Genomic DNA, 15000 nt, shown 5'->3' on the forward strand with positions numbered 1-15000 from the left:
CTCTGCAATATTGATGTTTTATCTCCACAATAACACAAGCCTGGAGGAGTTCTGGTTTGTGGTGAAGTTGCTTCTGCTAGCCGAGACACGCTCTGCTCTCTCCTGGATCATCAGTAGGGTAGAACCAGTCTCACGACAGCCTAAGCCCAGCTCTTGTTCCCTATTAGTGGGAACATCCTACCTGTCGCCTGTCAAGGTCGGTGAGTTCGTGAATACTAACTAGACACCACGATGTGGAGTTGACTGGCTTTGCTAATCCATTCATTTCCACTCCTAATGCAGGAAATAGGGGTAGAAGACAACCAAAAGTGACCTCTATCATCATCATAATGTCTCCGGTTGATTAGGAAGCTGGTGATCCAACGATTATAGCAGGGAATCCAAGTTGGAGAAGATGGATGAGAGAGATTCTGAGATGCTGAGCACCAAACTGATGTCCACAAAGGGATCTCTGCCATTTTCCCTGGGGACTCGAGGTGTTTCACAATACACTTCAGTCTCATGCTCACTGTTTCATCCATCCTCTGACTTGTTTGCTAAAACCTGCTAAGGGTTAAGGGCGTGCCCGCAGGTTATCTTGAAGGAGCTTACAACAGTTTTCAATGGATGATATGACTACAGAGGCCGGAGTGACAGGCCAGGAGTCACTAGTTTCCCAGCAAGAGTTCTTAGAAGTAGTTCACTAGTTCATTAGAAGACTGGATGGTCAGCACAGGTTCTCTGGTTGACGGCCCCACCATTTAAAAGAATTACTATCTCGAAGGACAATTTTGGCTTAGATGAGGGCAGTAGAGGACGACGATAAACGGCAACAGATGTGACACCACCAATGCTCTGACTATGGCAACCAGGAGCTGCTAAAACTGTCAGCAAAATAAGGTCAAAGTGCTGCTAGTCTGTGTGTTACAGTAAACAAGAACAGACGAACAATGGAAATGGAAAAGAACCACAGAAAGACCAAAACCAGGAGTCTCAATTATTTTACATGAATTATAAAGATTCACGTTTGTGATGTACTTGTAACTCCTAGCTGTGGATGGATGGATGGATGGATGGATGGATGGATGGATGGATGGATGGATATCCAGTATGTATTAAAGTGCACAAAAAGTCTCATTCAGCACTTTAATATTAACAACGTGTAACTAGGACTCATCCTTTAATCTTTTACTGTTTCTAAGCTCCAGTTCCTCTCTAATAATTTCATTTATTTTTTTAAAAATATTAATGTTGGAATTATTATTTCACTTGTTTTCTTTCTCTCTTTAATTGGGCCGTGCTGTTCTTGAGGCAACATTAGTTTGATGTTTTATTACGATTTCCATTCATCATTTTAGTTAGACTTGAAATGAAAATAAAAAAGCTATATTCAAAATAAAGAGAGATTCAATTCAGGTTTATTTATGAAGTCACCACAAGAGTCGTCTCAAGGACACAGTAAACATTACAACACAGGTCAGGTCATTAAGCCAATCAGTAAAACGTTTCCTATATAAGGAACCCAGCAGGTCGCATCGAGTCACTGACTAGTGTCAGAGTCTTTACAGCAATCCTCATACTAAGCAAGCATGCAGCGACAGTGGAGAGGAAAACTCCCTTTTAACAGGAGGAAACCTCCAGAGAATCCTGGCTCAGTATAAGCAGCCATCCTCCACGACTCACTGGGGATCGAGAAGACAGACACACACACACACACACACACACACACAACATATATACCAACATGAACCAGAGTTGCACCATTGGAAACGGGTTCATTGGCTTCAGCGGTTGGAGTGGTCGTAGGTGGAGGTGTCTCCACCCAGATGTAAAGTTTTTAGCTCAGTGTCTGATATTCAGAGCAGCTTCTTTTGTCCACTCTGAGCTCATCTTCCTCTGCATAGCCAGTCTCTACCTCTTTTTCTCCCTCACCTTGTGGAGCTTTCTTAGTTTAGAGGACAGACATCGTTTTTTGGTGTCATATGTGTAAAAAGTCACGGTTGGCCCACAACTATTACCTGAAGAGGATGTGTAATGTTACCGTGTTTGTCCATTCATGCAGGTTGTTTGATGTACCTTCAAAGACGTTCCAGTTGGTGGGTTGAAAACAGACCACCAGCTGCTATTCTGCTTCACTGGTTGAATTCTTCACCGCTTTACAGAGAAGCTCAGAGCGTTTTAGTTTTCATTGCAGACTGCAGTAAGGTTGACCAGGTAGGTATCATGGGAACCCAAAGCCACCTGGCCATGCGCATCAGTAGTGAATACTTGTGTCTGGTGGGACAATGTCATGGTTCCAGTTGCTCTGGTCATTCACGAGTCCCGGAGTTTGCTTTCTAAAACATTGATCTGGTTTGCCAGAGATTGTTTTCCTGGCAAGCTGTCTGCTATGCACTCTAAAAAGTCTCACATGCAGTGTTAGTGTCTCTGCATGCTATTGGACAACGAACAACGTGACACACTCAGCGCTATGGATGTCAGTCAACAGGGCAGCCCTCCATACACGGCTGAAGAAGACACACGTCCTTGAGGACTTAAAAGTGCAATGATCGTTTTGGAAGATAAATGACATGTTTCAGGTGCAACTATTGGACCATCCAGTTGTCGGTCTTGCCAAACCGCCGCACTTCCCTGGGTCCTCTATTGATTATTCACTCACATATTTAGCAACAGAACACCACTGGTGTGAGAAGTTCACTGCTCTAGTATGCCAGAGAAGAAGAAACAGCCAGCTGCTACAACTTCAACTTTGGGGCAAACTACCGAAAAAACCAAAACACCGCCTGAAGTCACAGACAACTAAAACGTTTAGACCTAGAAGACGGCGACTGGTGTTTAGTGTTCTCTCGTTTCCTCCGTCAGCACAGGTTTCCGCTTCTGACAGAAGAATCTCAGGAAAGATACCTGAAGGGAGGGGTGTGTTTTCAGTGATGGTGTTAGCATTCAAAAACTAGCTTGTTCTGTAGATGTGCTATAATACCTCTATCTGCCTCTATCTGACATAAAAGCCCAGGTCTAAATAGTCTAAAGTTGATGCCAAAGCCATTTTAAAAGAGCCGTTGATGTCTTAGTTGTTCAGCTGTGTCATCATCCCGCCCACCAAACCAGCAGAACACTGCTATTGGCTCACCAAATCGATAGAGCGCTATAATTGACCACCAGACTGCTCAGGGCTACGGGGGGTTCCTATGGAGTATGGCTACACTGAAAAAAATATTATTTTCACAAACCTTTGTTGAAGCAGAAGCAAAATTCACTCAATCGATCTATAAAATCCAATTAATTGAATGCTTTTCTTTTATTAAGTAATCTGTGCTAGACCCTTATTCCATCTACAAAGATTTGCAGAGCATGTTGTACATGAAACAAATACTTTGTTCCTTTAAATAAAATAATGCTGCAGGCGACTAAGCTACCAACTGCTAACCCAACCCCGGCCAAAGGAAAAGGCAACATTTGATTGTTTTATAATCACTTCAATCTTGAAAACAACATCAAGTTTCTCTGGCTCTTGGTTTTGGTGCTCTTCAATTTTCTATTTGTCCATTCCTCCATCCACCTCACTGTTCGCCCCTGGTGGCCATTTTTCTTCCTTATTGTCATCTCTCTCTCTCTCTCTCTCTCTCTCTCTCTCTCTCTCTCTCTCCCTCCCTCCCTCCCTCCCTCCCTCCCCCCCTCCCCCTCTCTCTCTCTCTCTCTCTCTCTCTCCCTCCCTCCCTCCCTCCCCCCTCACTCTCTCTCTCTCTCTCTCTCTCTCTCTCTCTCTCTCTCTCTCTCTCTCAGCCTCTGCCCTTTCTCGTCCTTGACTTCAACACATGCCAGCTGGCACTCACCCAAGTGGAAAGGCTGCAGAGATGATTGTGCTTACACAAAGAGGTGACTGTGTGTGTGTGGAGAAGTCTGGAAGTGATAGGAGATGGATGTCATTGTTGTGTAAGCCATGCCACATGCACTAGACCAACGATAAAGACCGAATGTACACTGTAACAAATAGTCTTGTAAATTAACAATGAAATACTGGCAACACAATGTTCTTAACAGTACTTCTGTTAGCAGTGTGCTACTGTTAGATTAGAATGTATTATGATCATATAAAAAAGATTTAGGATTTAATAAACAAACCAACATTTGTTAGAAAACAGTGGTGATTTGAATTATGAAGCATTGATCATATATTTTCTCTGATAAGGGAAACAAATGCTAAAGTGCTGACTTTTGAAGGACTGTTACGCAATCGGAACACAGTCATTCACCTGCAAATACTTTAAACAAATTAAACAACGCTCAACCTAAAATGATCAAATCTGACTCGTAACCTCACACACCTTCATCCACCTTCTATAAGTTTACTGATCTTACTCTGCAAACAGTCACACTAACATCTCAGTAATGAGCAGATAAAGGTATTACAACTAAAGACTTTATTCAGGCAGGTTTAATAATGCAGCATTCCCTTTTGCCTTGAGTGCCTGTTTAGCATTTGATGAGCTGTAAACTTTATGTCCAGCAAAGAAGAATGAAGGTTATCTTCTGCAGAGCTGTTTAACATTAGACTGACCAGAAAACCCAAGTTTTAAACAGCTGTAAGACAGCAGAGCAGCGTGTCATTGAGTTGTTACAGTGCAGGTTATGGATGCATCTAGAGTACATCTGAACTAGGGTCTATTAGAAATTATGAGTCTGATCATCTGTAGCTCATATTAGCAGCCCACAGAGACCCTGTGAGCAGCGTAGCATCCCCCACCTTCCTTTGCACAGCAGCAAAAGTGCAGAACTTTGTCTTTGAAAGCAATGTCCTGTTTGCATCATGCAATAGAAAAATACTGCGTGGTGGAAGCTCATTAAAAGGCATCAACACAACAGATTCATTACGACATTTAAAGAACAAACTCTTGGTGGAGTGACGCTCTCTGCAGGAACAAAGACAGCCGGAGCAGCAACAGTCAGATGCAGCTAGCACGGCCTGCACTCACTCGCCCATTTGCATATGACAGGCCGAACACCGACTAAGTAACAGTATCTTCAGTAGTTAGTTAGCACAGTAAAAGCCAAGAAAAGGTGACAAGCTCTATTTTCTGTTTAGAAGTCAGTTGTCTTTCAGCTGTGAACAGCGGGGCACTGAAATGTTTACATCCTCATGTTACCTCCAGCTAATCATCGTATCGGAGTGAAAATGTTGTGGAACACAGACAACACCACCTGCCTATAACTCAAACATCTGGCCCACTTTCAGATGGAGGTAAATGGTCTGTATTTGTATCGTGCCTTCTTAAGGTTTTACAACCCCCCAAAGCGCTTCACAATGCAATCAGTCATTCACACGCTGGCGGGGATGAGCTACGATGTAGCCACAGCTGCTCTGGGGCGCACTGACAGAGGAGAGGCCTGCTGAACACAGGCACCACCGGTCCCTCCGACCACCACCAGCAGGCAAGTTACCCAAGGACACAACGGCAGGATTCTCTGGTCAGAACCGGGATCAAACCTGCGACCGTCCGGTTACTGGACAACCCGCTCTACCTCCTGAGCTGCTGCTGTCCCAAGTAACAATATTTACAGTAGCAAATAAATCAAATGTAGAGCAAGTGGAGTGAGTGGTAGAGTCGTGTTGCCAGCTGATCCAAGGTGAGATGTCCAAATATAATGAATTAAGAAGCCGCCTCCTCCTCCGGCTGAATTCTCCGTGCTGAAACAGGTGCATCTGAGCTATTTTCCCCAGAGTACGACTTACAAGGCATCCATTCCTAATACAGACAGCTGTATGAGTGAAGGACCTCTTTAAGCCCTGTTTCCCCTAAACTCCTAATTTTAAGCAGTATTATGTCATAAAATTGCCTCACATTTGGAGTGATGAATCCATCTCTGCTGTTTCAGTCACCTGTGAAACAGCACAATGCATCGTTAAGGTCACGGCTTGAATATGCCTTCAGAATCCAGTCATGATTGTGAACGCGGTTTTAGCGTTTACTGTAAAGGTAGCAGGCATCCATTAAAGTGGTCCCAGCACCAGTGTTGTTTTCTTTAACCTTAAAAATGACAAATCAATTTTTCTCATAACGAAGATGAGACACTGACAAACTAAATACTTTGGTGACGAAAGCATGACGAGACGTGCAGGAGTTGTTGTTTACGAGACAAGACTGGACAAAAACTATGCTCAAAAAGCACATTTCTGCCTGTACACTACTGATGTTAGCTAGGAAGATTAAAAAAATGATTCCCCTTATCATAGATCATTTTCTGGTCTTCTATGATTTATGGGGATTTAATTTTCATAACCTGCAACTCAATATATGATTAAGTGTAGCAAATGTAACGTGAAAAGGCAGAATCATTACAAGCCTTTAGGTTTGACAACTTTTTTCCTGAACATTTTCGATTTGATAACTTTTTTATTGAAACTTTTTGATTTGACAAATTTTTTCTTGAAGCCTTTTGGGTTGACAGCTTTTTAAAAGCTGTTTTGCTTGATGATGTTTTTCTTGAAGCCTTTTAGTTCGACAGCTTTTTTCCCTGAAGGTGTCTTCTCTGATTCTTTTTTCCGATGTTTTTTTTCCTACCTGACTCTATTTAGTCAGAAATCTGATGGGTTTATGAATAAAACTTCCTCTCTAACAACTCAGTCCCCAGGGGAATACTCAACCCTCTTCACTGTGTCAGCAGGGAGGAGCTTTCTACTACGCTTTGCTTTAACAGTTAAAACATCATGAGTGAATTTGGGGATTTTTTTATATTACTGATAAAAACACAGTGTTTATTTTTTACTTTCATGATCTGATCCTACCTTAGCTCTCTATTTTGTCCTCATTAATGTTCTATACTGTAGCTGTCGGTACTGTTTTGATTCAAAAGAAGTGTTCATTAAATTAATTGGGCCTATTTATGTCATGTTTACTCCCCACACCCCCAGCTACACCCCACATAAACATTTTTTAGCTTTCACGTTGACTCTGTTTCAATTTGGAGTAATGAGGTCTGCAGGGGCGGAACGTAGTTTCTATGAAGAAATGAAAATGGCCTCAGGGCAGAACCTTTTCTCTTATGGTTGCTTTATATGCTGGCTTGTCATCCTGTCTCACTACTCAGCTTCTGTCCGTGTGCTGCTCTGTCTCTAGGCTCTCTTTTTTGTGCCTTTTAAACAAATACTGCAGTTATTTGAAGATACATGCAAAAACATGTTGTTGAGCAGCGTGATGCTTATGGTTCTGGAGCAAACGTTGGCATGAACTGACTTGGACACACTTCAGGTACTTTGTTACTGATGTCCAGTCACTACTTTGGGTTTATGACCTGTTTATAAGATTTTCCTGTTTGGCATGTTGCTACTAGTTGATCCTGGTTTTAGGTTTGAGTTTCTGTGTTGTCTTCTTTTGGGAAGGAAAATGTGGAAGACAGTTTAACCTCAGGGCAGGTTTCTCACAAATAACATTCCTTCCTCCTTATTTCTCGTTCCCTCTAGCTGTTGTGCTTTCTGTCTTCCTCTGTGGAGATATCGCTGCCTTGAGGGTGAAATTTTAAAGGTATAAAGCATTCCTCTGCTATTCGTCATCTATAAATGTTGACTCTTTATTGTAGTTTAACTTTTAGTTCCAGAAAACGGTGATGGATAAAACAAATGGCTTTTTATAAGAGATGGTAGGGGACATTTTGTAAGTGTACATGGTGAGGTTGTGTGGGGAACAGTGTGGCTAAAAGTAGCTCCAGTCCATCTAGTAAACGGCAACAAGCTACATCTAGTGCGATTGCACTTTTTGTAATAATGTTGCATTGCATTTGTCTCACTAACGCCTTTCCTCTATTGTTATGTGCAGTTCTTTGTATCATGAATATTTAAGAAAGAGAAAATCAGAAGCAAACTTTAGGAGTTGTCTACACTTCAAAAACAGATTTCTAAAAAAGTAAGCAAGGCTGATTCTGAGACAATTTTATCTTATTTTAGAGAGAAAAGTTTAAGGGACAGTGTGTATTTTTCATGGCTATAAGGGGCAGTAGATGCCTAAATTGTTGCAAGCAAGCAGCATTTTTGTGATGTGTCAAGACCATACCAGTGGATGCCCATTAGGGTCAAACTGCCCTGGGGAGTGCAAACTAGCAAAAACCAAGCATATCAGACTCATCACTGGCAACAAGTGAAGAGGTAAACGTGCAAAACAACATTTAAGAATGACGAACGTTTTGTTACCATTTGTTACAAATTACTAAAGGCATTTTGTCCTCATGGGCTCCTGTAGAAGGAAACATGGCATCTAATCTGGCGTCGCCCAGAGACTTGCCCACTCCATGTATTTTAGACCAGATTTTTATGGTTATATGTTATTAAGCCACTGATGTTTTTACACAACTGGGCATCACTTCATTCATTTTCAACAACATTTTGATGGATATTTCTTGAAATTAATGGTAAAAACTACACATTGTCTTTAATAAAAAAATTTGGTGTCTGGTGTTAGCTTATAAATGTAACATTAGATCATTCTGCTAGTTGAGAATATATGCCAAACATCTATTGTTTACCCCACTAGTGTAGAGGCAGGGAAACAACTAAAAGATGTCCTCTGGGAAGGAAGTTGCCAATCCCTGGCCTACACCCTAGGGTTAGGGTTAGGACCTACAGTTACAGCGCAGACACCTGACTCTTTTCTGCCCAACATGGCCCTCTGGTGTACTGCCTATGGGGTGGCAGGTGATGAAAAACAGACCACAGGGTGTGTTTCAACAACAGAGGGTGCTCACTTTTCACCCTCAGTGGAAAGTTTCATGCCAACACAACAGAGAAGGAGGCTATGATTTAAAGTCCACCTTTAATTGCTGTTTCTCCTACCGTGGAATTGTTGACCAGCTTTTTTACCACTGCCAAGATGGTGGAAAGGTCCGGGGGGGGGGGGGGGGGGGGTTGCCTAAGTCCTGCATGTGTTGTGTGGATTTAGAAAAGGCTCTTGACCAAAAGTACATCATAAATGTAGGTGGCTGAAATGTTTTTTATCTACAGGTTGGCTAGGCCTAGCTTTACAGATAAAGGAGCTAGGATGTCCAGGAGGAACCTGGAGTAGAGCTGCAGCTTCTCCACGTGGTGAGGAACTAGCTGAGGTGGTTCAGGCATGTAATCTGTGTGCCTCCCGAGAGAGAGATGATTGTTTAAGTCCTGCCAGGAGGAGACCCTGTGGAAAACTCGCCTCCCACTAGAGGAATTATATCTCTAGGCTGGCCCAGAGACAACTTGGGGTCCCTGATCAAATAGTGCTGAAAATGATTGAGGGGAGGTCATTTTGAGTAATGTTTTGCATTTGGTCCAGAGGATTAATCGGACATACAGTAGAAGTTCAAGTGGTTCAAACGGGTTGGTACTAGCTATTATTTGCTATCCTTGTCCTCTCTGCATTGTGTTTATAATTCTCTGCCTTCACCTTATCTTGTTTATAGGCGAACATGCTAAAATATGCCTTATGTGCTACCTAATGTAGTTGTCTTGTAAAATCCAACATGCATGCTTTATGTGCATACCTCACATTTTATTTGACTGTGTTTTGTGGCGGTGTTACAGTGCCACAGGCCTGTCACAGTTCAGTCATTTTGTGTTAATCAATGAATTGACTAATTTTAGTTTAGATAACGATCAACTGTATTAATTCTGTGGGAAGATTCGTCTAGAAGATTCAAATTCCAGCTGTGACAAATCGACAGAATAATCAGTCATTGTGGAAAAAGATATAGGACTAATGGGAAAATATGGAAATGTATCAGCAGCATCATGATGGCGTTTCTAGAATGAGTGGTGTGTTTAAACAATAGATGTAAAAACTACATTTGAGTTGTTTTAGAAAGGTAAAGAAAGAAAATTATCTTTTATAACGCCCCTCTCAAGGTAAAAATCATGAGCTGCCTCACAAAAACAAAAAAAATTAATTAATTATAAAAAATATCTTAAAAAATATGATTAAAAACATGTTTAAAATTAAATTAAAAAATGTGATTAAAAACATGTAGACCACAGGAAAGGCGGCGTAGGAGCAAGATAAGGAGAGGGTGATGAAGGTCCCACCAAAGCCTGAACAGGTGAGTTTAAAGGAGACCACTGAGTCCACTGATCTCAGGCTCAGGGGGAGAGAGGTCCAGAGTCTGGGGGCCACAGCAGCAAATGATCTGTCACCTTTGACCTTTAGCCTGGTGCTGCACAACCAGTAGGCTTTGGTCACTGGACCTCAGGGACCTGCTGGGGGTGTAGGGACTAAGAAGATCACCAATGTAAGATGGTGCTTGTCAATGTAAGGCCCTATAGACCAGAACCAGGATCTGGATGTGTTTGTGTGGACAAGGTCCTACACCCTGGGAGCACTGAGTCACTCTCACTGATAATTTATGAATAAATGACATCACAAGTGAAAGTTGCTCTGCAGTATTACACAGATTCCTGAAACAGGTTCAGGTGCAAAGCAACAGCACTCAGAAAAATTGTATTCACAAGAAGAAACGGTACAGCACTTGTTTATTCTACGTAAACATCTAGCAAGTCTCTTTAGTTTCATGAGTTTGTTACAACAGTGGTGGTGAACCACTGGTGTTCGCTATTATGCAAAGTAAAAATATGTGACCACACACACACACACACACACACACACACACACACACACACACACACACACACACACACATCAAACATTCAAATGCTAAAAAAAAGTCTCCATAACTGCATCAAATTGTTCCTTATACATACTTTTTCTGAACATGTGTATATTTGGGACAAGTCTCCCACAGTTGCTGCTTTTTCTCTTGACTTTACTGGATGGAACTGGTTGGTTTCATTAGACTCAGGATCTTTATAGTGAGGAGGATGCAAACGAGTTGAACTAATTAAGGTATTAAAGAGCTGACCTCACTGGTTCCTTTTGTCTTGTGCCATGTATGTTTGTCATGCTAGGCTGTATAAATGTGCGTGGACGTGTGTGTGTGTGTGTGTTTGCATATTTGTGTGTGAGTGTAGCTTTGCTCGTATCAATGTGTCTGAGTCTCACCAGTCTTCTTCTGTCCTGTCCTGTGCTTTCTCTCCTCCTGTGTGTGTTCATGTGTGTGTGTAGCTATCGGTACACAGCGGAGGAGGAGTCACAGCACCATTGCGTCTGAGATCTTTGAACCTCACCTGGGTAGCCACATTTTACAGGTAAGATGTGTTCAGTGTTTCTGCATAATTTACAGTTTTTGTTACACCGTTACACCGTGCTAAGTATGGTCCTCATAAGCCTTAACATCACGTCAACACACGGCCAGAAGATCACCTGTGCATACTTTATTTCATTATTTCTTGGTTTATTTCGTCCCTCAAGAATATTCATAACCCTTTTCAGTGCAAGTGACCATTTTGTTTTTAAATTTAACAGTATTATTTTACTTATGTAAACTTTATTTAACCAGGTGAGTTGACTGAGAACTCAAAATGATGACCTGACCAAGAAGCAGCAGCAAGAGCAAGAAAACATGAAACAAACATGTTACAAAAAGATAAACGCACATATGAAGTAATAATACATGTAAAGACCCATTCTACACAAAATAGTCAGAGCAATCAAGACAGTCTGAAGTACGGATGTCCCGTTCTGATATTGATATTTAATATCAGCCCCAAAACACTGTCGGATTATATCGGACTGCATCAAAAATGTCCAATATTAGCAGCCAGTTCTGCTTTAAACTGCATTCCAGCAGTTCTATCCATCAGCACCCAGATCCAGCATGTAAAGTCCACCTGATCGGAACAGTGTGTGCAAGCAAAGTAGCAAGGAACAATGTCGGCCACGTGGCTGTATTTTTTGTTAAAGTCCGAAAAAGACATTTTGGCTCAGTGCAACACTTGTCATGAACAAGTTTCCCGTGGTGGAACAGAGCCGGGGAAGAATAATACGTCCAACCTCATCGTGCATTTGAAGCAGGACCACACAACGCTGCAGGAGGATTTTCTCAGCGTGTGAAATTGAAACTTTTAGACACTTAACTTGTAACGGTTGATCAGTGAACAATAATGTGTTCTGTTCCTCATGTCCCTAAGCTTAATAACCAACCAAAGCTTAATAAAATATTGGTCAGTTTTTTATATTTACTGTTGCTGGCTTTTGTTTTCTGTTTGAGTAAAATCACTTGATCAAGCCTTTCATACATTCCACACCATGAAACAGGTAAATGTACGTGTGATTTGTGCTGATATCATATCAGATTGATATCGGTATTGGTCATTACTGAGGGCTGCAATGTTGGTATCGTATCAGAAGTGAAAAAAGGGTTTGGGAGCAATCAAAGAGATTAGCTTACTGAAACATAAATTACAACGGTTGTTGGAAAGTTGAGTAGTGAGTGAGTGAAGGTATGAAAGAATTTTTATATGAGAACTGTTATCAATGGCTCATTTTAGAAGACAAACCATGCTGGCAAATGAGTGTAATACTGCCACCACGGTGAGTCTTACGAAAGCGCCGTGGTGGCATGGTGAAATGGACTTTTGCAGCATTTGTTCCATCAAGCTTGGTAGTAATATTGCTGCAATATTTACAGAGTTACCGGCGAGCTCCAGTCAGCAGCTACATTGAAAATGAAAGTAAACATGTGCATAAGTTTCACTTTTGTAAACAGAATCAGCTGAAATGATCATCTGGAGCAATGCCGAGCTCCTGGAGCTTTCCTCCGTTAGAGCTGGGGCTCAGACCAACAGACACTACGGGTGGGAATCAATGAGTTTTTATCAGTATCAATGGCATTGTCCATTATGTCTCGATCTAATTCCAGAGGAGTTCAATAGGTGGCAACAAACTAATAGCACACGGCGTCCTGCATTATAACATTTGGTTTATTTATGATAAATGATCAGTTGTACCTGTGTTGATTAGAAAGATCTTTCCAAATGTTCTCCTTTTCGCTCCTGTGAAAGCAGAGTCATCTTCTTGTTCGGTGCGGTGTTGCTGTAGCTTTAGCAAAGTGGGAAAAATCTCACCACAGGTTGGCCTTTAGTCGCTGGAGTCTGCTAGTGTGGATGAGAGGCAGTGTTAGTCGATGAGTTACCTGCAGTATTAACGGGAGAGGACGTGTGAACGTCATCGCTGCTGCTGCGTTGAAATTCACTAGTCCAGAGCGGGTCCAAACATGTCATTAACTTTGTTATCACGTATTTTGTGACCAAATGCTTTTGTAAAGTCGTAGTGTTTCCACCCTTGATGAAATATTTACTTTGCAAGTTTTGCATGTTGCCCTGTTGTCCTTTCTTGTAAAGTATAACCAAACTTTCGAGTGTTTGTGCCACTTAGATGCCACGTTTGCTGCCCCCGTAAGCTACACAACGTGCGTGGTGACGTAATTCTCGCCAGTTGGAATTGATAAGGTGAATCATTTGCTAAAGTGGCGAACGATTCCTTGGAATTGAAGCAATGGGACCCGGTCCTCCACAACAACCATCATTGTGTAATCTTTCATAAAAAGGACACGATTTCACCACATTACTGCCAGTCTGTCCACTTATAAATGATCTAAGGCTCCCAGATGCTAGCTTGATGTTGTGGCAAATTGGCAGCATTGTTTTCTAAAAGAGGCTAATGTAACATCCCCCAGGAATGGAGTGATGGCCAGGTAAAAAGAGATCACAGTGATGGGTGTTGAAAGGGACACCAGTGACTTAACAGAATGCAGAGTGACACATTTAATAAAATTTATGTAAGAATTTTAAGAGGCTGTCTTATAGACTGTCACCCTAATCTAAAAAGGGTAATGAATGTAATTATTACCAGGTTGTGCTTTACAGAATGAGTGAAGGACGACCTACTGAGATACATGAAAACAATCTATGATTTGACTTTAGAAACTAAAGGTAGTTTTCTATGAGCACTACTCAGAATAACAGACTGGTGCAGCTCAGCTTGAACACAGTTTCCAAGGGCATGGTTTTGTACCTTCCTTCCACTTACTCCTCAATTTTAGTCCCTGCTCCGTTGAGGTACCTGGCGAGGCTGAGTCTGGCCGGTTTCACAACTGTGGCAACTGATTGGCTAAGGAGCGAAGTCGCTGGTTCTCCGGAGTTCTCTGTTGGCTGCTTCACTGCACTGCCTGCAGCCATTTCCAGGTTCAGAGTCTGACATTAGCTATGAAACTGAGCAGAATGTTCCTAAACACCACCAATTTGTGCTGAGTTGTGTGTCTGTGGCACATACAGACCATTTCACACACTGTATATATATATATATATATATATATATATATATATATATATATATATATATATATATATATATATATATTCCCCATCTCACCCTCCATGGGTGGTCCTCCTTCCAATCTCAGGTCTTCTACCAGAGGCCTGGGAGCTTGAGAGTTGTGTGCAGTATCTTCGCTGTTCCTATAACTGCACTTTTCTGGACTGAGATGTCTGATGTGTTTCCTGGGCTCTGCTTTAGCCATTCCTCCAGTTTGGGGGTTACTGCCTTGAGTGCCATGGGCATCACCGATGTCTTGACTCTCCAGGCTTTCTCAAGTTCTTCTTTGAGGCCCTGGTACTTCTCTAATTTCTCGTGTTCCTTTGCCATGATGTTGCCATCACTTGGTATTGCCACATCAACCACAACAGCTGTACTCTGTTGTTTGTCCACCACCACAATGTCCAGTTGGTTTGCCATCAGCTTTTTTGTGGTCTGGATCTGAAAGTCCCACAGAAGCTTGACTCTCTTGTTCTCAACCACCTTAGGGAGTGTGTCCCACTTTGAACTTGGGGCTTCCAACCCATACTCTGCACAGATGTTTCTGTACAATATGCCAGCCACTTGGTTGTGGCGTTCCATGTATGCTTTCTCTGCCAGCATCTTACACCCTGCAGTTAAGTGATGGATTGTCTCAGGGGGCTCTTTACATAGCCTACACCTTGGGTCTTGTCTGATGTGGTAGATCTTGGCTTCTGTTGCTCTGGTGTTTAGGGCCTGTTCCTGTGCAGCCTTGATGAGTGCCTCTGTGCTGTCCATCAGACCAGCTCTTCCTAGCCATTGGGAGGATTTCTTGATT

General features: G+C 42.1%; 1 protein-coding gene across 3 annotated transcripts in view; it reads left to right on the forward strand.

Annotated features, from left to right (window-relative positions):
• The window catches only part of LOC107391662 (neuronal PAS domain-containing protein 3), a 388161-nt gene that overhangs the window by 180429 nt on the left and 192732 nt on the right, over positions 1-15000 (forward strand). For all 3 annotated transcript variants that reach the window (XM_070546901.1, XM_070546902.1, XM_070546903.1), the window contains one exon: positions 11052-11134. In XM_070546901.1, the coding sequence (XP_070403002.1) occupies positions 11052-11134 (83 nt within the window). The remainder of the gene's footprint in view (positions 1-11051; positions 11135-15000) is intronic.

Source organism: Nothobranchius furzeri, chromosome 18 (assembly GCF_043380555.1).
Source record: "Nothobranchius furzeri strain GRZ-AD chromosome 18, NfurGRZ-RIMD1, whole genome shotgun sequence".
In the NCBI taxonomy this organism is placed as follows: Eukaryota; Metazoa; Chordata; class Actinopteri; order Cyprinodontiformes; family Nothobranchiidae; genus Nothobranchius; species Nothobranchius furzeri.